This window comes from Oryctolagus cuniculus, chromosome 7, assembly GCF_051225735.1.
Source record: "Oryctolagus cuniculus isolate XC-2025 breed Fujian yellow rabbit chromosome 7, ASM5122573v1, whole genome shotgun sequence".
NCBI lineage: Eukaryota > Metazoa > Chordata > Mammalia > Lagomorpha > Leporidae > Oryctolagus > Oryctolagus cuniculus.
The window spans coordinates 42658555-42682795 of record NC_142873.1 but is presented as its reverse complement, the minus strand read 5'-3'; the positions used below and the strand labels follow the sequence as shown (position 1 = coordinate 42682795).

Below are 24241 nucleotides of genomic sequence, written 5' to 3'. Positions count from 1 at the left end.
GGCCCAGGGTGCAGGGTGTGCATGCATGTGTGCGTGCGTCTGTGTGTGTGTGATGGGGCCTACCCTGGTCCTGAGGAGGGGAAGTCCCCCTCATGCAGGAGGATGGACTGGATCACAGATCTGACCACATCCAGGCTCCTGGAAATGTGGCTAAGCCCGCAGCCTGCCTCCCACGCAGTCTCAGTGGGGTCCTCCCAAAGGGCGCCCCCTCCCAGGCACGCGGGAGGTCACCGTGCCCCCGGCTTGGGAGCCTGTTGAGATGGCCTTCCATGGTTTCCCCTCTGCGGGGAGGCCCCCAGCTTCCCCTGGGCTCTTCCGACTCACACCCACCGCCTCATTCCTCCCCCACCCCTCCCAGCGCCCACAGCCCTGCCCTGACCTCCCTGGGGCCTTTGTGCCAGCCCACACGGCAGAGAAAGGGCCCCATTGTCCTGGCCGCCTGCCTGACACAGCAGCTCCCAAACACTTCCAAAAATGCTCAGCCCATCAGACCCACGGGGTGGGAGGGCTTTCCCCAGGGGGCTGCAGCCAGACCCCTGCCTGCTGCTGGGACCCAGGCACCCTGTCTCCCATGCTCCCCAGACCTGAGTCCCTGAGCCTGTTAGTCCTGGGGAGGGAGAGCTGGCAGGTGCAGTACAGAGCTTGGGCAGGGGATGGAGACGGAGAGGAGAGAGAAGCAAATGGGGCGGGGGGGGGGGGTGGCGGGGAGGATGTGAGGACCAGCCTCCATCCCCTGGAGACTAGACTCAAATTAATGGTCCAGTGGGTGGATTTGCGGCCCCAGTGTTTACTTCTGGTCCTGGTTCTTCCCTGGTGTTTAGATAGCAGGTTAACAGAGGGACAGCTGCTGACCACTTTGGACTGAAGTCTGCAAGGGGGCAGCCCCCAGGCCCCCAGCCCATGTTCTGCAGACTCCCAGTGCTCGTGCCTCAGTTTCCCCATCAAAGTGAGCTAAGGTTCTGCCTGCCAGATGTGGTGAACAGGAAAGGAAGGAATCCTGGAGACAGCAAGCGATGCAGGGGCAGGGGGAGGTGCCGGGAAGGGGAGAGGAAAGTAGGTGCGAGCCAGAGGAGAGGCGAAGGGGGGGCCTGGAAGGAGAGCTGTGTCCCTGAGTGGCGAGTGGGGCTGGGAGGATGGGGGCCTGGGGGACCTGGAGGGGCCAGAGCCAACTGGACATCTCCCCGCCCCCGCGGTCTCTGGGGCCCGGGGGCTCCGCTTGTTCAGCAGCTGAGCGCGCAGCTGCTGGAAGAGGGGTTCCTCGACAGAGGCCTCCTGGCACCTGCCCAGGCTTATTTCTGGAGCCGCAGCTGAGTCCTGGGGGTGGGGAGAGTAAGAGGGGCTGGGGAGAGGGGAGATGAGGCCCGGACAGGGAAAAGCTGAAGGGGAGGCGGGGCACGGGGTGGGGGTTGCTCCAAGAGCTGTGGCTCCGGAACCTGGGGTCCACCCTAGCAGGACTAAGCATCAGGACAGGTGGGACATCTATGTCGGAGTCCCAAGGACAGCAGGGCTTGGGGAAGGGCTCAGGGAGCAGGAGGCAGGTCCACTTGGCCTGGGTGTGGGGCAGGGGGCGGGAGGACCCTAGGGGAGGTGGGGGGTCCTCCTGCCCCCTGGTTCCGTCGGCTGCTGACCCAGACCTGAGGCCATTCTGTCCTCCAAGCCAACCCTCCCAGGGCCTGGCCGCTGGACTGTGTCACCAGGTTTTCCCAAGGTGGCCTGTGACTCGGGAACAGGGCACCAAGGCCCTTCCTTTACCATCAGCACGGTGTCAGGGGACGCTTCCTCTTGCCACCCAGAGGATCCCCGAGTCTTGCTTCTGTCCCCCTGCTGCAGAACTCGCTTTGATACTGGTCTTGCCCTGTGGGGTGGCAGTAGGTGTCCAAGAGGCGCCCAGGGGCCCATCCCTGAGCCCAGAGTCCTCTTGGGTTTCCTGGGCTTGGGTGGGCCTGGCTGCCCCGCCCCCTCCTTCCACGGAGGGCGCATTCCAGCTGAAATGAAATCACACTCCTCCTCCGCGGCTGCAGACAGGATGGCACGGCTGACAGCAGCTGTGACACCGCAGGGTCAAGTGGCAGCAGCTGGTCCCCCCTCCCCGGGGAGAGGCCGGGGGCTGCGGGGCACTGAGGGGCCAGGGCCCTTCTCTGTGGGCAGTGAGTAGACTCTGATTCTGTAACCTCGGAGGCCAGAGCCGGGGGCGGGGTGGGGGGGGCAGACCTGCCATGGGAGGGGTAAAGGCTAGACCGCAGGGTGTCAGGGCGTGATCCCAGCTAGCCAGCAGGCTACCCTAGGAGATTGAGATCCTCCCCTCCCCGACTTGTCACCTCCTGAGAGGACCCTGGAAGCCACCCCCCCCCATACCCGGGCTGGGCTCCCACACAGCCGTGAAGGCCAGGAGCCTTAGGAGGGGCCGCCCTCCGCTCGCCCTTGGCCGAAGCCCAAAGCCGGGGCCTTTGATTTCCTCCAAGGCTTTGGCAGCTGCAGCGGTGGTAGCAGCAGCAGCAGCAACAGGGCCAGCCTCAGGCTGGGCTGAATGGAGAGCTCAGCCCCTGACCTCAACCTCCCAGGCGCCTCAGCCAGCACAGCCTTATACGGGAAGGTCCCAAACAAAATGGGGAAGCCACCTCCGGCGCCCCCCCCCACCGCCCCACCCTGTTCCGAGGCTATATTTACCCAGAGGAGGCCCCAGAATAACCCCCCTCTCCTCCTGCGCCTCTGTGTGTGTGTGTGTGTGCAGTGGCGGGAGGGGGAGGCCTCCCCTCCTGCTCCCTCCCCAACCCCTCCCCACCCCCAGGGACTCCACCTTCGGAAGTGGGTCCTGACCTTCCAGTCACTTCCTCTGTATTCAGTAGGAGTCTATTGCACACCCCCTGGGCTCCGGGGCACTGTGCTAGACTCCAGAGGATGAACAGGAAAAAAGTCCTCGCTCTCCTGGGGCTTTCTGCCATGACAGGTTGCCGGAGACATCCCAGTCCCTGGTCCTGCTCTTGCCTTAGGCCTGTCCTCCCGCAGCTCCTCCGCTGGGAGCCCCGGAGGGGCCCTGTGCCGGGCTCTCCTCATCCCATGCGCTCTCCTCTGGGTCATCTCTAGGCCAGTGGTCATCTCTCCCCCGAGCTCCAGGCCCCCTCGCCCACCCTGTCCCAGGCCTTCTGCCCCTGCACAGTCTCCATCTCCCAGCTGCCCAGGCTAACAGCCGGGAAACTTCTGCCGCCCTCTGTCTCCCAGGATGGCTCACCGAGTCCTGGGACTCTGCTTCCCTTACAGCTCGCCTCCCCATCCCCGCTGCCACCACCGTCGGGTACCACGGGGAGCGCTGCCTGTCTCAGTGCGCAAATGCGAACCTGGCCAAGTCACCTCTCCTTGGAAGCCCTCCCCACTTCCTTCCCTTGGGAAGCAGCTTCCTGTGTCCTGGCGAGGCCTCTGCCCAGACTCCCGACTCTCTCCTCGGTCCCCTGGGGAACTTTCTCCTTTCTCATCCCCCAGCTCCCGGTCACACAGGCCTTCTTGCCCTCCCTGAAGAGTCCAGACTCCCTCCCCTTGCCTTGGGACACGCACAGGCTGTTCCCTCCGGCTGGAATGCTTTTCCGCCTCCTCCCCCGCTGGCCCCTCCTGGTCATCCATCAGGTTCTTGAGCAGCCTTCCTGAGCGCCACTCCCATCCCCCACCCCACCCCAGCCCACAGCAGGTGAGGCGCCCTGCTCTCTGCTGCTGTGACGTCGGGCATATTTTCATTTTCAGATGTGATTTCCACCCAGCAGTCCTTGTTCAGTTAGGAGGCAAAGATTCCTACGCAAGGAGCCATGCTCTTTGTCTCTGGATGCCCAGGGCCTACAACAGCCAGCACATAGTAGGTTGCTCAGGAAATGGCTGTTGGCAAATGTCACCCCTCGTATCACCACTGGAAACGTCCTTGCTACCATCCAGACTTCATTTCTCTTGCTGTATGGACAGCCCAGCACTTTCTCCTACTTCAGGGAAGTCCTTACCCCTGTCTGACTTACACCCCTCCTCCTGTTGGGGGTGACTGGCAGCAATGGCCAGTTAGAGCAGCTTTGAAAGGGACCAGGGCCCCAGGGAAGGGCTGCTTGGCTCAGCTTCTGTCTTCAGCCCATGCTCAAAAAGTGTGCCCAAGGGCCTGGGGACATCAAGCAGGGGGAGCCTCTGTTCCATTCGAGGGGCGGGGAGTGGCCCTCACTTGCCCAGGGGCCAGTGTGCTGGCCCCAGGCCTGGCAGCCTGGCAGGATCAAACAGGGTCTTGGGTACAGGAAGGAGAGCGGGCCTTTGTTGCCAGGAGGGTGGGGTGGAAGGGACAGGATCCTAGGCCCTAGGGCAGAGGGGTGTGTGCCCGAAACAGAGACCCGGATGGAGGAGCAGAGAGGCAGACAGTGTGTCTGCTGGGAGGCCCCGCCACTGCTCCCTGGCCAGCGGACAGCCGTGGGGGCCGGAGGAGCTGGGACTTCATCCTGTTACCCCTCCCCAGCCCCCAGCCTTGGGCACAGGGGGAGGAAGAGGCTGCTCCCGGACCTGGGATGGTCTCCAAATGTGGGACATTTGTTTGGCAGTCCCCAGCCCACCCCCAGCTGGGATATTTAGAGATGTCGCCAGATCTTCCTTCCCTGTGGAGCTCAGCTCAGGAGTGGTTTCTATTTAGGTATCCTGACTTCAAGGCCTGCAGGCACCACCTATTCCAGGAATCCCTGGTCCCCTCCCTACCTTACAGAGGGACCCAGAGAACTCCTGGGAAGTGAGGGTGGGGTTGGGGGACCAAGGGCCCGGTTCACTGGCAGCAAACCGCTGGTTCTTGCCCGACAGCTTCTGTCCAGCACCTCCCCCCCTTCCCTTCTTCCCTGCCTCCTGTTTCAGCTCCTGACAGTGTCCTGCTGGAGGTCTAAGCTGCAGCCCTCAGCTCCCCTAACCCCCTCCCGCTCTCCCCGCCCTGGGAGGTCGCCCCAAGCTTTCTGGCCCAGCTTCCCTCATTGTGTGGTTCAGAGAGGTTCCACACTGACCCGTGGCCACACAGCCAGACTAAGGCAAAACAGGCTTCTCTCTCCCCTCACCCAGCTCTGACCCAGCCAGGCAGACATCACAGGCAGACAACTGTTTGGGTTTGGGAACAAGGGGGCTTATTATGCTGGCGGCACCGAGGGGCCAGGGGGCGGACATGTAAGGGCAGGGGGGTGGCCCCAAGGGCTTATCCCTGTAATCAGTGCTGGGGGCCGAGATGATGACTGGCCTGGCTTCTCAGGCACCCAGGTCACCTGCACTGGTGTCCCGCAGGCAGGCGTAGAGCAGCCCCCAGCTCTCTGGGTGCCCGAGCCTCCATGCCCCGCAGTGGCCTCACAAGAAGGGGGGCTCTTCCCCCTGCCCAAGGCTGGCTATCCCACCTCCTCCCCACACTCCCCCCACTCTCTCGGCTTCTGCACTTGCATGATGACCCCCCTGGACAGGGAAAGGACGAAGCCAGGCTCTGTGGGCAGAGGCATCCTTTATTCAAGCTAGGACGAGCTGCAGGGCAGGGGTAGGGGATGAAGACAAAGGAGCAGCCTTCACCTCCGTGAGGCACAAGCCAGACAGCCAGTGAGGGCGGTGCCGCTGCAGAGAGGAGGGGGGTGCAGGAGGAACCCAGGCCTCTTCCAGTTGGTGGGGTGCAGAGGAGAGGGGTCTGTTGCTATGGGGATTCTGCTGCCGGAAGCCTACGGGACAGAGCAGGCAGGATGGCCCCTGGCAGGGTCCGAGGCTCTTATCCCCAAGGCCTTGGAACAGGATCCTTGGCCAACCCCGTCTCACCTTCGCCAGCCAGGCCTCTCGGACAAAAACCAGGGGTCAGGAGATCATAAGTTAAGGGTGCCGCCCTGAGCCGCAAGGGCTTGGGTTCTGCCGTGGGGACCAGGGCTGCTTTTCTAGTCTTCCCCCGAGGACCAGGAGTCTCCTTCACCTTCCCTCTGCGTGAACTTCAGGAACGGGCTTGGACCCAGTTGAAAGGGAACCCCTGCCCATGGGGTCTTCAAGGCAGCCCCCTCCTCCTCTGCTAAGGGGCTTCCTCGGTCCCCATCAGGGGCCCCCAGTTTCCCCTGCCCCACCTCTTCAGGCTGCTGCAGCCCGTTCACCACATCCCCGTTCACATGCTCTGACTCCTCCAAGTCGGGGCCTCGGCCATTGATCCCAAGGGTGTCCGCTGTGCCCGGGCTCGTGCCCTCCACCCTCCTGGGGGTCTCCACGGGGCCAGGGCCTTGGTCCTCCCTCTCCAAGGGAACAGAGTCAAACTCTTCCTCTGAGCCGGAAGGCTTGGCACTGTCCTGAGACTCGGTCTCCAGGGCAGTCACGGGGGCATCGGCCACCGCAGCCCGCGAGCCATCATCCCAGGGGACACTGACACCCACGGTCTCAGACTCCAGGAAGTCCCCTCCCTGGAGGCTGCCAGCAGAGGACCCTGGCCCCCACTGCCCAGCCCCTGGCTCCCTCTCCTCCTCTTCCTCTTCCCCCTCCTCCCCGCTCTCTTCCTCATCTGCAAACCCATCAGACTCCCCGTCCCGGTCCCAGGCTGCAGGCTCCAGCAGCTGGGGCACCTGGCCCAGAGGTTCTGCTGCCTGCCTGGGGGCCCCCGGAAGAAGGGAAGCCTCAGTCCCCAGGTCCTCAAATTCCTCGGACAGCTCGGAGTCCCTGTCACACTCCTCGTCCCCCTCTCCCTCCTCCTCTGCCGGGGGCGGGGCCCCGAGGCTCTGGGAGGCTAGGCCAGCAGGATCCCAGCCTTCCTCTGGGGCATACCCTTGAGGGGAAGGCCTCTGCTCTCCAGCCCGGTCCCACCTTGGGGAGGCAGGGGATCCAAGGTAGAGGCCCAGGGGGGTGGAGTCGGGAAGGGTTTCCCCGAGCTCATCAGCCTCACTTTCTTCCCTGCTCTCTTCCCCTTCCTCCTGGAGGCCCTCAGGGATCTCCCCAGACCCCAGCTCCTCCTGCTCACCTTCCACCTGGCCTGTGGCCTCAACCCTGCCCTCCAGCCTGAAGCTGACCTCCTGGCTCCCCTCAGCCTGGGGCTGGGGCTCAGGGGCACCTCCCAGGGTGGGGGTGGGCGACCTGGGCTCAGGGGGTCTTGGGCTTGGGGCGCCCAGCACCAGCTGTGAGTCGTCCTCATCTGCTTCCGACCCCAGGGGCCTGCATTCAGGGGCCTCTCCTCCGGTGTGGCCTGGGGTCTCAGCAGGGGACCCCTCCCCTGCTCCCCGGGGCGTCTCGGGCTCTGAGGCCTCCCTGCCTGCGGGTGGCTGCGGGGGCTCTGCCTTTGGAGGCTCTACCTCTGAAACATCAGCCTCCTCTGGGTCCTCCCGGGGGCCTTCCAAGCCCTGAACCCTCCTGACCTCCAAACCCCCCTCCCCACACAGTGGCTGCATCACCTCTCTGGCCAGATGGCCTGGGTCCTCCACGGCTCCCACAGCAGCCTCACCCACAGCTGTCTCTGATGCCAAGGTGACTCCTGGGGAGACTGGGTCACCCTCGGGAGCTGCAGCCTCCCCTTCCGACAGGGGCTCTGTCGCCTCTGGGACCCCCTGGGGAGCTCGAAGGTCTGGGGCTCCGGGCTGCTCTGGTTGCCTCTCAGGCTCCTGCAGGCCCTCAGCGCCTTCCTTCTCACTGGCTCCCACAGCCGGGACTCCCTGCTCTCTGGGCTCAGGGCTCCCGGGAGGCCCCCAGGCTGTCCCCCTGGCACCCAGCTGCAGCTCTCCCTGCACTGCCTCCTCCTCCTTCCCAGCACAGCCATCTGGCTGCCTGGGGTCCAGCTCGGCCTCCTCCTCACTTGCCCTTGCGGCCTTCCCCGGGTGTTCCTGACCCAGGCCCTGGCTCCCCTCCTCCTCCTCCTCCTCCTCCTCTTCCCCTGTGTGCTGATCTGCAGGCCGCGGCAGCTCCTGCCTCTGCTCTCCCAGGCACCACGGCGACTGCTCCTCGTCCTCTTCCTCTGCTGCATCCCTGTGGCCGCCCTCGTCTTCCTCTTCCTCCAGGGCTTGCAGTGGCTCCTGGTTCTCTTCCAGAGAGCCTGAGCGTTCCTGGATCTCCTCCCCGAGAGGCGGCGTCATCCCTCGGTCCACTTCCTCTAGACACCACTGTGGCTCTTGCATTTCTAGGGATTTCAGTATTTCCAGGTCTCCCTCTGCAGACGTCAGCGGCCCCAGGTCCTCTGCTTCTGCAGCTCTCACTGCCCCCGCATTGTCTTCTTCCGATGACTTGGCTAACTCCCTGCCCCTGCCGGGAGGGCTAACTCCCTCCTGATCTTTGCCAGGAGACCCCAGTGGCTCCAGGTCCACCTCTGCCGCAGGTGGCGCCGTCTCTTGCTCCTCCTCCTCTGCCGGCGTCGGGGGCTCCTGGTTCTCCTTTTGTGGGGGCCGCAACGCCTCTAGGTCTTCCTCTTCAGAAGACCCCAGGGACCCCCGGCTCTCCTCTCCCAGGGGCCTCTGTGGCTCGGGGTCTCCTCCTTCTTGAGATCCATGCAGCTCCGGATTCTCCTCTTCTGGAGCTCCCAATGACTCCGCAGCCTCCTCTTCTGGAGACGTCACCGTTTCTCCATCTTCCTTTCCTGGAAATGTCTCAGGACCCCCTGCGAGGGGCACCCCCCATTCTTGCCTCTCCTCTTCTAGGGACTGCGGTGCCCGTGGGTCCTCTCTCCCCCCAGGCTCCCGCAGCTCAGGGGCCTCCCCTCCCAGAGGCCTCGCCACCTCCACGTCCTTTTCTTCCACGGGCTGCAACGGCTCCTCATTTTCTGTCTCTACACTTGCTAACGTGCCTGAGCTCTCTTCTCCCAAAGACCCCAGCAATTCTTGATTCTCCTCCGGGGCCTCCTGGTGCTGGTCTCCTGGGGACATCAGTGGCTGCGGGATCTCCTCTCCCAGAGCCTCCTGGGTTTCTTCTCCCAAAGGACCCTGAGAGTCCTCGGTTTCCTCCACGTCCAGGTCACCGGCTGGCTGTGCCGCCTGCTGCACTTGGCTGACCACTCGGACCTCCACGGCTGCTGCCTCCTCCACCAGCCCATCAATCTGCCCTTCACCTTCCTCCTGGGCTAGGCTGGATGCTCTAGACCCACTGGGCTCTCTGTCTTTAGCCTCTGGACTGGGGTGGTCAGGGCTGAGGGGTGGGGCCAAGGGGCCAGGATCCTCAGGGGCTTGGCCGGAAGTGGCCTCTCGCTGTTCACCCCCAGGCTCTTCTGGTCCTGGTAGGATGCTGGCAGGGACGGCCACCTTGGCTTCAGCCCACAGGGGCTCCGCAACCTGCTGCCTCCCCCCCTGTGGTGGGAGCAAGGAGACAGGGGCATCCTGGGCCCTGAGCTCCACATCAGAAGCAGCAATGGGAGGCTGGGGGGTGGGGGGGATGGGAGTGCTGGCCAAGGTGGGGGCACGGGGCTGGAGGAATTCCTGGCTCTTCAGAAAGGCTGGCACAGGTGTCTCCAGGGTATCGGGCAAAGGGGATGGGAGGGGCGTTGGGCTCAGGACAGGGAGTGAAGGTCCCAGACGTCGGCCCTCTGGAGTCCCCGGGAAACGCAGGTCCAGCTTTGGGTCTGGAAAGGCAGAGAGGAAAGAAACAGCGTCAGTCTGTCCTGGCACAGAGGGGGCCCGACTGGCCTGGTGGGGTGCGGGGTGCGGGGAGCTGGGAGAGGGTATGCTCACTCGCTAGTGCCCGGGGCAAGGGCTTAAGTGCCTCTCAGGAAAGGGAGGTCTGGGGTGAGAACAAAGAGGGGCAGAGTTGCAAGGGAGCCAGCCGCCCTTCTTACCCTGGAAGCCGAGGGAAGCCTTGGCACGGCAGCCAGGTGTCTGAAGCCGGGAATTCTCAGCCTCCAGGAGCGTCCTGGGATGAGGGAGGAGAAGCCAGCTCAGCCTTCTGCCCCGAGCCCGTGGGCACAGAGCCAGCGGGCCAGAGCTCGCCGGCTGGGCCTGTCCAGCTCCCGCTGGGTTTTGGCCACTATCTCACAAAAGCCGCACTCAGGGTCACACATCCGCGGGCGCCACACACTTGGGCACGCAGAGTCACACAAACATTTGGGACACACAGGGGACCTCACACAGCAGATTTCCACTCAGCTGGACACAGTGCCACAACCGCAGGCACAGATCGCTGGGACTGGGCTCCCCACCCCCTCCATGCACCCGCACCCGCAAGATGATGACCTCATCCTTGGGGCCATGGCCGGGGGGAGCGGGGGTCCATTCTCATGCTAATGACTGCCTTTGTGCACACTACCATCTGGAGGGTCTGCAAAGGGGGGCTTCCCAAAGAAAGTGGGAATTCTCAGCCGTTCCCATGGGATGGGCTTCCTCCCCCTCCCCCTCTCGAGGGGGGCCCCCAGAGCTGGTAACAGACAAAAGGAAATGAATTCAGCTCCCGCTCTCCAAATCCTTTTCATGCTTCAGAAGCCAGCAGTGAAATTCCGAAGGGGCTCCCCTCCGCGGGGGTCAGGGGGTCTCTAAGCACCCGGGATCCCAAGCCCCTCCAGGGAGGTGAGGTCTTTGTGCCCCTGCCCTGGGGGAGGGGACAGAAGAATCCCAGGCGATGCTGACCGTGGGCTCCACCCTTCCCGCCTTCTGGGTCTGGCTGGTCCTTGAGGCCATTGCCTCACCTTAGCCCTCCCCGGTAGCAGCAGTGCCGCGGGGCCACGCCTCCCTCCTCTTTCTCAGGTCCTCACTGGCCTCCTGTTTCTGGACCCTGCCGCCCCTCCCCTCCCGGACATGCCCCAGCACCCCTGCCTTTATTTTGCCATGGACTCTGGGAGCAGAGGCCTTGGCAGAGGGGTGCCCCTAACAGCCGGGCCCCCACCCTTCACAAGGCGCAAAACCCCTTCCGGGGGCTCAGACGGACGCTAGGCCAGCAGGTCCTGGGTTTCAGTTTTCCCTGGGGCAACAGGAAATGCGGTCAGCAAAGGGCTGGGCAGGGCCAATGGCACTGGGCTGGAGAGGAGTCCGGCTCCATGAAGTTCAGGCTAGGAAAGGCCTTGGAAGTCACCTAGCCCAGCTCCTAGCTCCCAGGCAAGGCCGCAGCCCGGAGAGGGGGCAAGTCTCCTAACTGAGGCTGCCCAAGAACAGGCTCCCTAGGTGTGCGCACACACGCAGAGACTGGCATCGCCGGCCCCTAGGCGAGGGCCCATGCAGATGCCCCCTGGGTGCCCAGCCCCGTCTCCAGAGGCCATCTCACTCTGCTTGCAGCACTTTGCTGGCCACTGGCCACTTCTCTGGTCCTGGACCCAGCGAGCAGCAGGTGGGCTCAGGTGGGACATGTGCTGGTACACGAGTGACCGGCCTCGAATCACAGAACCCAGGGAGGGCAGAGCTGCCCCCACTCATGCCTCTGGGTCCCCTCAGCAAAGGGGCCCCTGCCCTGGTAAGCGCGTGGGCATCCGGGGGCCTGGGTGGGTCCGGGGCCACCCGTACCTGTAGGTGGCCACCTCCAGGCTGAGAGACATCTTGAGGTGTGCCAGCTGCTGCCGACCTTCCAGGACCTGGGCGATCTGGCTCTGCAGGCCCTGCTTCTCCTGCTCCAGGGCCTCCACGGCCAGCTGCGGAGCAAGCCAGAGGAGTCAGTGAATGGTGGGGGCCTCGGGCCACTCACCTACAGCCCCCGCCCGCAGTGGCCCCCGCCCGCAGCAGCCCCAGCGTCTCCAGCTCTCTGGTTTGCTGAAGCTACAGCAGACGCCCGTTCCCCTCCCCCACCCCACTCCCACCCCCACCCCCACCCAGGGAACCCCAGCTGTGCTGGTGGAGAAGAGCTGAACCCCTCTCCCGGCCCCCTCTCCCCCAGCCCGGCTCCTCCTCTGAGGAGGCTGATTAAATGGTAGCACATGCTGGGAACTCAGCTCCCACAGGAAGGGGGAGGTGAGGGAGGAGAGGAGATGGGTTACAGAGAAGAGGAGAAAAAAGTGGAGGCAGAAGGAAAAACGATTAATCAGGAGGCCTGGAGCCTGCAGGACTGCAAGCCGCATGGCCGGGCCGTCAGCAGGCCCCCACCCCCTCCACTTCCCACAAGTTCTGGAATCTTTCTCCTCTGAGAGGAGGTGGGGGGGGGGGTGGCCATGGCGAGACCTCTGTCTGGCCCACGCAACAGGCTGTTTGCTCAGCTGCTGGTCACATCTGTGCCGGGTGAGGGGGAGCAGCTGTCCCAGGCCTCCGGAATGTGCTCCCAGGAGCCAAGGAGCCCAGACAGGGGAGAGGGGCTGCTGGGCCCTGATCCAGGCCCCTCGGCCCTCCTGCAGGGAGAGGAGGGTACAAAGGACCCTGGAGAGCCAAATCAGGGGTGACGCACGGAGGGGGTGTGCCCGGCGTCTGCTGAGCGACCACACAACCTAGGTAGGGGCCCTGGGGAGGGAAGGGGCTGCTGCCAGGGGTCCTGGCCTGCCTGCCTATCCAGGCAAGCATATGCAGAGGCCTCTGACAGCCCACTGAGCCGGGCTGTCCCCAGGTGCGAGTTTTCTGAGAAGCGGCTCGCCTCCCGACTTGGCAGTCACTCATGCCCTACTCCTTTCCCGAAGGAGTCTGACCTCCTGGGGGCTTCCTGGAGCCTGATCTCACGCAGGTCTGCCACCTTCTCACCTGGAAGTTCTCAGTGGCACGCAGCCGCTCCTGCCAGCGGCCCTCCAACCTCTGCTCCAACGCCGCCCTGCGCTCCTGGAGGCCGCCGCGCTCCGCCTGCAGCTGCTGCAGCTCCAGGCGGCTCTCGCGGGCGCCCTGCACCGCGCGGCCCAGCCGCTCGCGCGCCTGGCCCAGCGATGTCTCCATGTGCGCCACGCGCTCCTGGTAGCCGCGCACGGCCCCGCGCCACGCCTCGCCCAGCCGCTGGGCCAGCTCCTCCACCTCGGGCGCGGGCGCGGGGGGCGCGCGGGGCGGCGCGGGGCCCCGGGGGGCGCAGGCAGCCTGCGCGTTCAAACTGGCGCGCTCCTCCTCGTGCGCGGCGCGCAGAGCCTCCAGCTCGCGCTCCAGCTCGGCCGCCTGGTTGGTCAGCCAGCCCCGGGCACACTTCTCCGCCTCGACGGCGCGCCGGCTGCGGGCTGCCTCCTCGGCCGTGCGCTCCCGGGCCAGCCGCAGCTGCTGGCATCGGCCGGCCACACCCTCCAGCTCTTCGGCCAGGTTGTCGCGCGCCACCTCGGCCGCGTGCTTCTCCCGCCAGCGCTGGTCCACGAGGGCCCGCAGGGCTGCCAGTTCGTCGTCGGCGCGGGCCCGCCAGGAGGAGTCCCCAGCCTGCGCCCGGAGACCCCCGAGCTCCGCGCTGAGCAGCTCATTCTGCTCTTCGAGCGCCTTGACCCGAGCCAGATAGGCCTCCAGGCGCCGGTTGAGCTCCCACATCTGAAAAGACTCCTCTCCCATGCAGCCCTCCATCCTGCTCGTCTGACCCACCGAGGGTGGACGGACGCGGGGCACCGGGAGAAGGGAGCGGCCCTCGGAGCCTTTAGGACGGAAGAGAAAAAAGGCGACCGGAGGGGACAATGACGGGGCGGGGCGGGGAGAAGCCCGAGCGACTGAGAGTCGGGAGTGGGAGCGAGGCTATTCATACTCCCGCCAGCCAGGCGGGAAAGGGGCGGGTCCAGGCTTTAACCCCTTAGAGTTCAGCCTCGGCACGGGGCTGTCTCCCTGCGGGCTCGGGGCGCCGGAGGGTGGACCACGGGAGACACCCTGCCGCAAGGAACCCTATGCGACGGTGACGGCTCTCAGACGGGTGCGGCGCGGTGAGGAAGGATCACAACGCCCAGAAAAGCAGATGAGGCACAGAACTGAGCCCGCAGGGGCCGCCGAGGCCGGGGTGCGAGCATCCCGTTACTCAGCACTCCCAAAAGAGCAGTAGTTCCCGAATTCCTCTAAGATTTACTTTCTTCATCCATAGAAGGCGAAGCTCCATGGGCCTCTGAAAGGGCGTGGCCACACTTTTCATAAATAGCAAAAGCTGACCCTGGAGAGAGATGGGGTTTCTTGGAGGACAAAAGGATCAGATATCTGATACTGGGGGACACACACGCGCACGCACACACACACACGCACACACTATTGCCTAGCTCCTGTCAGGAACGGGAGAGACCAGACAAAGGGAATGCTTTCTCTGTTTCACCCTCTCCTTCCTACATCTGGTTCCTATACCCCAGTTCTCAGGGACGGACCCCCATCTTCTCCCGGCTCCAGGGATTTTTAGGCAGAGAGCACCGCCTGGTGGCGTAAAGATGCGATCCAGAAGTCCCAGAGGCAGCTCTTCCCTCCCTCCCAGGAAGTCCAAGTTTGCTGAGCGTGGGTGATGGGTCAGCCTGTGTTCTAATATTTCCCTTCCATGGGCTGACGTAACTCTCCAAACGGCCTCCATGGATCCCGCAGTCCAGGCGGCAGGGCGCTCACGGGGGCGCAGTGGGACCTGGGGTAAGTGGAATAAAGGCTAAGCAGGCGGGGGGGGAGGGGTCTCTGGGACAGGGATGCCGAATATCCGAGATCCCTAGGGTCCTTGGGGGTGTCCCCTGAGTGGTGGGGTGGGCACGGGGTGGAAAGTTTCTCTTCTGGGCCCTTAGACACCCCCAGAGGTCATGGGTCCCAGGCAAGGAGCAGGCACCCATAGCCTGGTGGGGCCAACGTCAATGTTTACCAGACTGGAAACAGAAAATAAATTTATGAAGCACTTGGAGTAAAATGAGGCCCCCATAGGGGCTGCCAGGTGACATCCTGTCTTTCTCTGTGGTCCCACAGAGTCACCGGCATCTCTGTGTGGCCTGGGGCTGTCCCTCTGGTTATGGCTGTGGGCCCCTGGACAGGTGGGCCATGCGACACTGCAGTGCTGGATACAGAGTCCACTCGCCAGCCATCCCCAGAGCACGCTGAAGCAGGCTCTACCCGTCACCCCGGGGAGTTCTGTTCTCGGTCTTTTTTTTTTATTATTATTAAGTTTATTTTATTTATTTGAAAGAGTTACAGAGAGGGGTAGAGCCAGAGAGAGAGAGAGAGAGAGAGAGAGAGAGAGAGAGCGGTCTTCCATTCCACTGGTTCACTCCCCAAATGACCGCAACGGCCAGAACTGAGCTGAGCTGAAGCCAGGAGCCAGGAGCTTCTTCCAGGTCTCCCACATGGGTGCAGGGGCCCAAGGACTTGGGCCATCTTCTATTGCTTTCCCAGGCCACAGCAGAGAGCTGGATAGGAAGTGGAGCAGCTGGGATTCGAACCGGCGCCCATGTGGGATACCGGTGCCTCAGGCAGAAGCTTAGCCCACTACACCACAGCACCGGCCCCCCAAAATAGGATTTTTTAAAAAAAAAAACCTAACATTTATGTAGTAAAGCAGGTCATAGTATCACCACGATCATTCCTGGTTTTCTGTCTGGGGAAGCCACTCAGTAACACGTCCACGATTGCACATCTGGAACCTAACTCAGTCCTACTCAGGCTCCATGGTTCCTGGGAAAGGAGATGCTGGGGGCTGGGGCGCTCAGAGGGGAACCAGCGGAGACGTCTGTAGTCATTCATGCAAGGCCAGCTTAGCCCTCTAGGAGCCAGGAGGCGAGCAACTCTGGACCCAGATCCCTCTCCCTGCTGAAAACCCCTCTTCCTCCGCTACCATCACGCACACGCCCAGCTCTGGGGAGAGGTGAGCAGAAGAGAACTGAACACCAGCTGGGGCTGGGCCGCCGGGGAGGCGCTGAAGGCCAGGCCTGTGTTTGGCTGCCCCCGGAGGCCCTGCCGCTCTCGGCTCCCACGAGGTGTTTGCTGCCCGAGTGGCCGGCCTCAAGCTGGTCTGATCACATCCCCAGAGCTGAGTCTAGGTCTGAGCACCCCACTGGAGGAGACACAGACACACACGCACGCACACACACGCATGGACACACGCACATGCGTGCTCCTGTTAGGGGCACAGGCTCTGGAGATCTGGGTCTGGGTCTTGGTGAGGCATTTAACCAGCCTGAGTCTCCGCTTCTTTAGGAAATGGGACGTAACATCTACCTCATGAGAGCACAAAATGTTCACCCTGTGAGTGTGTATGTGCGTGTGTGCGTCTGCGTGCGTGTGTGTGTGTGGATCATGACCACCCGTGCTGCTGCCAACATTCTCGCTTGTGTCTCCGGTGCACAGGTGCCTGCCGTACTCTTGGGCACGCTAGGAGAGGAGCTCTGGTTATAAGGAACAATGCACATCTTTGACTTCGTTGGGTGATGCCACCCTGGTTTAAACAGTGGTCACACGGTCGGTGCTGTGGCACAGCGGGTTAAGCTGCCACCTGCAACACTGGCATACCATATGGGCACTGGCTTGAGTTCCAGCTGTTCCACTTCTGATCCAGATCTCAGCTAACGCACCTGGCAAAGCAGTAGAAGATGGCCCACGTGCCTAGGTCCCTGCCGCCCACATGGAAGATTTGGATGGCATTCTGGGTTCCTGGCTTTGGCCTGGCCCAGCCCCAAACATTGTAGCTGTTTAGGGAGTGAACAAGCAGGTGGAAAATCTTTCTCTCTGTAACTTTGAATTTCAAACAAATAAATAAATCTTTAAAAATAAACAAGCAGGGGCCAGCACCGTGGCAGAGCAGGTAAAGCCAGTGCCTGCAGTGCTGGCATGTGGGCACCAGCTTGCAGCCTGGCTGCTCCACTTCCAATCTAATTCCCTGCTAATGCACCTGGCAAAGCAGTGGAGGATGGTCCAAGTGCGTGGGCCCCTGCACCCACGAGGGAGACCCAGAGAAGCTTCTGGATCCTGGCTTCAGATCAGCCCAACTCCAGCAGTTGCAGATTTTTGGGGAGTGAACCAGCAGATGGAAGATCTATTTCCACCCTTCCTTTTCTGTCTCTCTGTAACTCTGTCTTTCAAATAAATAAATCTTTAAAAAACAGAGGAGCGTTCAGAGCGGCACTGCAGAGGCTTTGTGGGGCGCCCGCTCCCACATCAGAGTGCCTGGGGTCAAGCTTCGGCTCTGCTCCCAACTTCGGCTTCCTGCACCATCAGAGGCAGCAGACAATGGCTCAGGCACTTGGGCCCTTGCCACACATGTGTGAGACCTGGATTCAGTTCCCAGCTCGTGGCTTCAGCATGGCCCAGTCCCAGCCATTGTAGGTATTTAAGGAATTAACCAAATGGAAGAATTTTGTCTCTGTCACTTTGCCTTTCAAATAAACTAAATAGGTAGATAAATAGATAGGTAAGTTTAAAAACAAGGGATCATGGGATCAGTGCTGTGGCGTAGCAGGTAAACTCACTGCCTGTGGTGCCAGTGTCCCATATGGGCACTGGTTTGAGTCCCGGCTACTCCATTTCTGATCCAGCTCCCAGCTAATGCACCTGGGAAAGCAGCAGAAGATGGCCCAAGTGCTTGGGCCCCTGCAACCACATGGGAGACCTGGAAGAAGCTCCTGGCTCCTGGCTTCGAATTGGCCCAGCTCCAGCCATTGTGGCTATTTGGGGAATGAACCAGCGGATGGAAGACCTCTCTCTCTCTCCCCCTGTCTCTGTTACTCTGCCTTTCAAATTAGAAGGAAAGAAGAAAGGAGAAAAAGAAAGGAAGGTAGGAAGAAGGGAGGGTAGGGAAGGAGGGAGGATGGAAGGAAAAAAGGAGATAAGAGACAGCATTTCGGGGTCAGGAGGAGGAAGACGCTGGGAGCCGAGCCTGCGGCCCAGGCTGTGGGCGGGGTGGGGGTGGTGGAGGCGCATCGCTGAGCGAGAACGTCATAAACTCGCAGGGCAGGGTCATCTTAAGTGTCTGAAGGGCTCTCCGGTAAAAGGGCCCAGCGCCTTCTCCTGAGGGTCCAGGAGCAGACCCAGGCCCAGTGAGTGGAGGCTGCAGGGGCCAGGGTGTCAGCCCGCCAGGGAGCCAGCGCCTGCTCCAGCTTCTGTAGTGCAGAGGGCTGCCACCAGGGGGAGCGGGTGCCCTGCCCCTGGAGGGCGTCAAACACAGGACCATGGCCACTCTCTGGGGACTTGGTTTGGGATTTCTTTCCGAGGACCTCGGCGGTCTCTTCAACCCCCAGGACTCTAACAATCTGGACATAAGCGGTCCACCTGGAGCCTAAGGTCCGCCTCTTGTCCTTTCTGGAGAGCTCTGGCTCCTGCCTGAGCTATTCCTAGAGAATTCTTTGGCCTAGAAGTTCATTCTGAGGACACCCCTGCCTTGAGGGCTCTTGGAGGGTAATGAGGAGGAAGAGGCAGGGGCTCTCCACCATCAGCTGCTCCTCTGGCCAAGTAGGAGAGGGACCCAGGATCCAGTCTGGGGCCAGCAGGCCTGCCAGCCTGCAGGAGTGCTTCAGTCTGCCTGAGGTCCTGCCCAGCTCTGGGCCCACCACCAGACCCCTTCGCTGGGTGCGATGTCTTAAGAAGCCACCAGGTGGAGCCAGGACCCCAAGGCGCTCCGAACTACCCCATTTCTAGGACTTGAGTCTAGCAGGGCTCTGCCAGCAGTCGGGCGGGGGGTGGGGGGTGGGGGGGGCAGACTGGGAGTGTGTGTGAGGGGAAGACTCAGGACACTGGGTGAACGGCAGGGGACAGACTGGATCTAGAAGGGACATGGGTCCCTCCAGGGAGCTGGGTGGGGGCGAGGAAGTGTCACCTCCAGAGCTGGTGGCATTCAAAATACCGGGGCCCTGGGTAACCCAAGCTCCTGGCCTTCCCTGCCGGGGTGGGGGCCGTCCGTGGGGACCAGAGGGGCAGAGCGCTGAGGGGGCCAGGATGGGGCAAGACAGCTCTCCTCTCCCGCCCTGCCTCTCTGCCGGGGGGAGCTGGGGGCAGCCAGGGAGGGAAGGTGGAGGGGAGCCAGGCAGGAACAATGCTGGCGGCCAGCCAGGAGTCATGGGCTGAGTGGGGGGCTAAGGAGAGAGGAGGAAGGAGAGAGATTGAGGGGAGGAGCAGGGGAAAGAGAGAGACAAGGAGAGTTTTTCCCCCATCTAGGAGCCCACACGCCTCCCCCTCCCTGTCCTGGAGCCCCTGGAAGAAAGGAGCCTGTCCTTGGGACTTCATCTTCATGTGTGCCTGAAGCTACAGCAGGAGGTACTTAAGTTAGCCTTCAGGAAGGACTTCCCCGGAGGAACCGGGGGCAAACCTTGGGAAGGAGTGAGTGAGGGTTGTGGCCAGGTGGATGGATGCTCTCCTTCCCTGCGGGCACTGGGACTCGGCTGCGTACAGGCCATGTTCTTGCCCTGGGACTTGGTCCTGGGCACTGTGACCTTAGATCTCTGCCTCTGTGTTTCCATAGTTCCTTGGCTGATTTGAGTCGAGGGTGGTGATGACAGAAGGACAATGGCAGGAAAGTGCTCACTGAAAGATTTAGCCTGCATTTGTAGCCATGAAGAAAGGGCTGGAGCTGGGACCCTGGCAGCCCTTGGACGGCCAGAGGCTGGTGGCCAGGAGCGGGGGCTCCCCAGCACCCAGCCCGGCAGAGCTGGCTGTGAAAACAGCAGGGACTCCGGTGCCCGGATACAGCCCAGCGAGGGGTTAGGCCTGGCTCCTCTTGGGTCCGCTCAGTGAGGGGAGTTTAGGGGCTGGGTCGGGCCTCTGAGGAGCCCAGGATCGCCCTGCCCTTGCTCTCCCGCTGAAACCTTAGCCTGCAATCCGCACGCCTGCCCCGGCCCCCTCATCCGCAGCCCTTGGCTCTCTGGTTCTAGAGTTCCCAGCTTCTAAAATTCCACCTTGGGGCGGCCGGAAGGGAGGGCTCCTTGCGGGGACTGTGCAGCTGGCGGGCTGCTCCGGCTTGAGTCACCAGCTTGGGTCCCAGCCTGGCCTGACACACCTGTTCACCTCAAGGGGCGGGGGTGGCGGCCGAGGCCCAGTCCAGGCGCCTTTGACACCCCCAGCTCTCAGCGGCTGCCAGGACTGCCCTCCTCTTCACCGTGGGGTCCTCCCTGCTCACCCCCGCCTGTGGCTGGATCCCTGCGGATCCAGCTGGGAGAGGCTGGGACGGGAAGGATGGGTGTGCGTGCCGTGTCTGGGGCGGCAGCAGGGGCAGGGGTCAGGCAGGCTTCTGTGAGGAGGGGGAGCGCGGAGGGGATGACCCTTAAAGGCCCTTCCAGGGAGCTACCCCTGCACGAGATGAGAAAGAGACCGAAATGTCACCGGAGTAAAGGATGACTCAGGAGGGGACCGGGGGCTGGGGTTAAGTGGGGTCAACCCTATCTCACCCGACCCCCCTTCGGTGCCGGTCACTGGGCAAGGGGTTGACCCTGCTGTGGGGGGAGAGAGCAAGAGATGAGAGCAGCCGCGGGGGTGGGAATGGGGCTGGGGAAGGGGCAGAGGCGGCTCAGGCGCATGCTCCTGGGAAAGGGGGGGCTGGGGTGGGGAGCGGGCCCCAGCTGCTGGGGCACACAAGGAAGAAGCCGGGGGAGGGGCCCTGGCCTCGCTGGGGCGAGGAAGACTTCCCAGGGCGCAGCACTGCAGAGGGTCCCCCGCACTTCTGGGGCTAGGGGCTGAGGATCCGCGCACTTCTGGGGCTAGGGGCGTGGGGGGCGCTGCAGCCAGAACAGGAGGGGAAGGGGCTCCCTGAGGTCCCGCCGCCTGAAGAGCAACGCAGGGCGCGCGGGGCCAGCTGGGCCTGAAGGAAGGTGGTCGTGGGCCCTGGGCCAGGCCGGGAGGAAGGGGCCGCCTGCAGGGGGGAGGCCTCGGCAGCCGGCGGGGCGGGGGCTGTCTGCCTGCCAGGTTTCTGCGGCTGCCTGGGAAGAGCCCAGCCCCGAGATCCTTATCCAGGGCAGGAACAGAACTGGTTTCTCGACTGGCAGCGCCAAGCGGGACAGGGCAGGAGGAAGCCAAGGGGTCAGGAGAGTGGTGCCTGGCCCCAGGGAGAGGCGGGGAGACCTGGCCCTGGGCCCCCTGTATGGGGGGCGAGAACAGCCACCTTGTGCCCCTCGGCTGGACCTCCCTGGGCCTTGCGTGGGGGGCACCCACCCTGTTGGTCCCCGAGGGACTGACCCTCCACAGGGAGGACCCCCGGGTCCCCACCGTCCTCCACCCTGCCCCGTGGTGCTCAGGTAGGACTGGCCCAGCCGGGAGAAAGCCCTGGTTGGACTCAGCTCCCCTCCCCCCTTGGACCCACCCTGGGGACTCCCGAGGTCACTAGAGGCAGGGCAGGGGAGCCAACAAGGGGCAGGGGACCCCCGGGCCCCTCCTCAGAGCCGGCTCCCTCTCATTCCCCAGCACGAAGGAGCTGCCCCCCCCCCCCCAGGCCCATCCATCTTGTGCCTGTGGCTCCTCAGGCAGCTCTTTGTCCAGGCTGGGGTCACAGGGCTGCCCCTCCTCCGACCCCCGCTCCGGGGGCCCTTTCTTCCCTGTTCCCCCTCCTCCTCTGGCTGCACCTCCCCCTTTCTCCTGGCCCCTCTGGGCTCTGACCTCCTCCTGGGCTTTGTCCCCGCTGGTCCCAGCTGTGCCCTCAGTCTCTCGATGTCGCCTTTCTCTCAGCTCCATGCTTCTCTCTTGGTAGGGGTGGGCAGCGGGGGATCGGAAGGAGGTGGGATGAAGGAGGGGGTTGTCTCTACCTCAGTTTCCCCAAGCAGCCTCCTCCAGGATGCCCCCTCTATCATGCCCCCAAGTGTGGGGACCATGGAGCTCTTTGCGCATGCCCCTCGCTTCCACCTTCTCTGGCCGCCCTTGGTCCAGCCTCTCAGGCCCAGGGCCCTCTGCTACCCAAGGTGTTTCAGCCTCTCCCGTGGCCGTGGCTGGGCTCCCAGGGGCCTGGGCTTCAGACAAGAGGAGGCTGTGCCCAGGGTGACATTCCAGAATTTGGGCACGGTGGTGGGTGGGGGGGCCCCGTGCTTTAGTTCCCAGGTGCACTGCTGAGAAAGGAAGCCCTGGGTAACGGGAAGAGGAGGCTGGGAGGGGAACCTGGAGGGACTTTCTCACGGCTGGCCCAGACTGGAGGAGCAGGGTGAGCGGCTCCTCCCTGATCCCGGCTCCCAGTCCATGACTGTAACTTCCTGCGCCCCGGGGGGTGGTGGGAAGGAAAGTTCTAGAGCACCAGGAACCTGGAGGGGAGGGGAGGGGCACCAGACTTGGCTCCAGTCCCGGAGGGGCTTCAGTCTCTGGGGAAAGACGCAGCCCCAGCCTTCAGGGACCCCCTGCTCTGACCAGGGAACTTCTGCCCTTAGGGGTTTCCTGGGAAAAAGGAGACCCTTTTTAACAACTTCCTTCCAGAAAGAGACGAGCGAGGCTGAGAAGCCGAGGCAGATGACAGCTCCAGCCACCGGGAGTGGGAGCCAGAGACCCGGCGGGGATCAGATGGGCTGGGAGCCAGTGACGGGTGGGGTGGAAGGAGGTAATGCAGAAAAGAGGAGGGGGTGCCAGGGCTCGGGCTGAGGTGAGCTCCCTTGGGTTCAGACAAGCAGCTGCATCCAGAAGGACCCTCATGGCGGCCACCCAGCTTGAAGCATTTTCCTATCTCTGCAAACACCACCAGCAGCCATCGGTGCCCACACCAGGAGCCTAGAGCATTCTCAACGCCCCCTTGTCTCGTCCCCTCACCCCCAGCTGTGCGCCCTCCACCATGTTTCTCCCCACCCTCTGCTTCGTCTCAGCACCGCGCCACCCTAGGCTGGTCGGTCTCCACTCCCCCTTTCCCCAGTCCGTCTCCGCCGGCAGCCACAGGGAACCAAAAACACACAGGAAGGCTGCCCCCTTTAAGAAGATCCTCTGCTGGCTTTTTGTTGATCTTAAAGTAAGAACTGACTAGGGCGGGCGTTCCCCCCGCAGCTAAGATGCCTGTGTCCCACATTCGGGGGCCTGGGTTTCAGTCCTGGCTCTGCTCGCAATTCCAGCTTCCTGCGGATGCACACCCTGGGTGGCTGCAGGGGACGGACGCCTCGAGTACTTGGGTCCCTGCCACCCATATGAGAGACCCAGATTGAGTTCCTGGCTTCGGGCTCCTGGCTTCAGCTCAGCCAAGGCCTGGCTGTTGTGGGCATTTGGGGAGTGAACCAGCGGATGGGAGCACTGTCTGTCTCTCCCTCTCAAACACAAAGTAAGAAACAGAAATGTTCAGCACCGCCTTCAGACCCTCGGGGTCCTGCACAATCTGCACAGGACAGCCAAGCGCCTCCGGGCCCTGGGGTTCCTCCTGGAGCACCCTCCCCCCCTCTGCCCTCTGGGACTGAGGTTGGCTCTGACAGTGATTCCCTGTCCCTGCCCCTTGCCTTCACAGCGCTCACCACAATGCGGTTAGGTGTTACTGCGGCACTCCTGTTTTCGTTGTCCACCTTTCCCCTCTAAAGGCCGGTTCCGCGCCCCCCTACCCCGGCCCAGGCCTCATCAAAGCAGACAGCTGGTTCATTTTATTCATTTCTGTGTCCCCAAGAGCTCCCAGGGGTGAGTGTGGGGGGAGGCTCAGGAGACAATAGTTGGATGAACCAGTGAGAGAGCCCCTCACCTCCTCCACCCCACACTCAAACAGCAGAGTCCCCTGTGCAAAGGCCTGGCTGGTGTCTCCCCACCCCCTGGCCCCTGCCCTTGGCTGCAGCATGCGGCCCCTCTTGGGGCAGGAGCAGGAGGCCCTGGCCCCGGCCCGGTGGTCTTGCAGGGAGAGGAGGAAACCCCCTGCCCGCTGTCAGTGTGAGTCGGGGGAGAGCCTGTTTGGGCTGGGCAGGGAGCCAGTGGGGAGGCCTGGGGCAAGGAAGGGGCCTCTACTCTCGCTTGTGACTTTATTCTGGACATAAAGAGGGACTGTGGCAAAGAGGAGGCTCGGCTTTGTTGTCTATTAGTATTGCTGCTTCATACATAAAAAACCCAAGACTCATAGCGCCCCTCGTTCTTGGGAGACTGCTCCTGCCCAGCCTGCGGGATCCCGGAGGATTGTCAGTGTCCTGCCTGCTCCTTGGCTGTGGAGGGAGCAGGAGGCCCAGGCCTGAGCCATGGTTGGGCCTCTTGCCCTCTTTTTTTTTTTTTTTTTTTTTAAATTCATTAATTTTATTTGAAAGGCAGAGTCACAAAGAGGCAGAGGTGGAGAGGGAGAGGGAGAGAGAGAGAGAGAGAAATCCTCCATCAGCTGGTTCACTCTGCAGATGGCCACAATGGCTGGAGCTGCGCCGATCCAAAGCCAGAAGCCAGGAGCTTCTCCAGGTCTCCCACATGGGTGCATTGGCACCCATATCGGATGCTGGCACCGCAGGTGGCAGCCTCACCTGCTACGCCACAGTGCTGGCCCACCTCTTAACAGCAGCTGGTCCAGGAGCAGCCATGTGACCCAGTGAGAACCCAAAAGTATCTTGGGGTGTTGGAGGTTTGGAGCCTGGAAGAGCGTATCTGGATCGCGTTGCAAGTTGGGATTATGTGAGTGTCATGAGCTGGAGAAAACGACTATGGGACAGGAC

At 62.9% G+C, this 24241-nt stretch overlaps 1 protein-coding gene and 1 long non-coding RNA gene across 3 annotated transcripts; one reads left to right on the top strand and one right to left on the bottom strand.

Moving 5' to 3' along the window:
* Positions 1–5462: 5462 nt before the first annotated feature.
* Positions 5463–13477, bottom strand: NES (nestin). The gene is made up of 4 exons (XM_008264301.5): positions 12546–13477; positions 11391–11515; positions 9740–9813; positions 5463–9526 (listed from the first exon to the last, which is right to left on the bottom strand). Exons 1-4 carry the CDS (start codon positions 13326–13328, stop codon positions 5895–5897), a joined length of 4614 nt encoding a protein of 1537 aa, XP_008262523.5. The 5' UTR covers positions 13329–13477; the 3' UTR covers positions 5463–5894.
* A 752-nt stretch (positions 13478–14229) lies between these two features.
* On the top strand, positions 14230–23607 carry LOC138850527 (uncharacterized). 2 transcript variants are annotated; one of them, XR_016210539.1, is made up of 5 exons: positions 14230–14351; positions 17231–17469; positions 18846–18944; positions 22694–22896; positions 23077–23607. It is a non-coding gene; the product is annotated as an uncharacterized LOC138850527 (long non-coding RNA). The 2 variants fall into 2 exon arrangements; XR_011390359.2 differs by lacking the exons at positions 17231–17469; positions 18846–18944; positions 22694–22896; positions 23077–23607 and adding an exon at positions 16047–16470 and having other exon boundaries at positions 14231–14351.
* The last annotated feature ends 634 nt before the right edge of the window (positions 23608–24241 follow it).

What these genes read in the sequence shown, in the direction of transcription:
- NES (XM_008264301.5), bottom strand. Translation starts at nt 13,328, where the DNA reads ATGGAGGGCTGCATGGGAGAGGAGTCTTTTCAGATGTGGGAGCTCAAC. An exon ending in GTGCCACTGAGAACTTCCAG is followed by an intron (nt 11,516 to 12,545) that starts GTGAGAAGGTGG and finishes CTTGCTCCGCAG; the next exon opens with CTGGCCGTGGAGGCCCTGGA. An exon ending in CTGGAGGTGGCCACCTACAG is followed by an intron (nt 9,814 to 11,390) that starts GTACGGGTGGCC and finishes CCCTCATCCCAG; the next exon opens with GACGCTCCTGGAGGCTGAGA.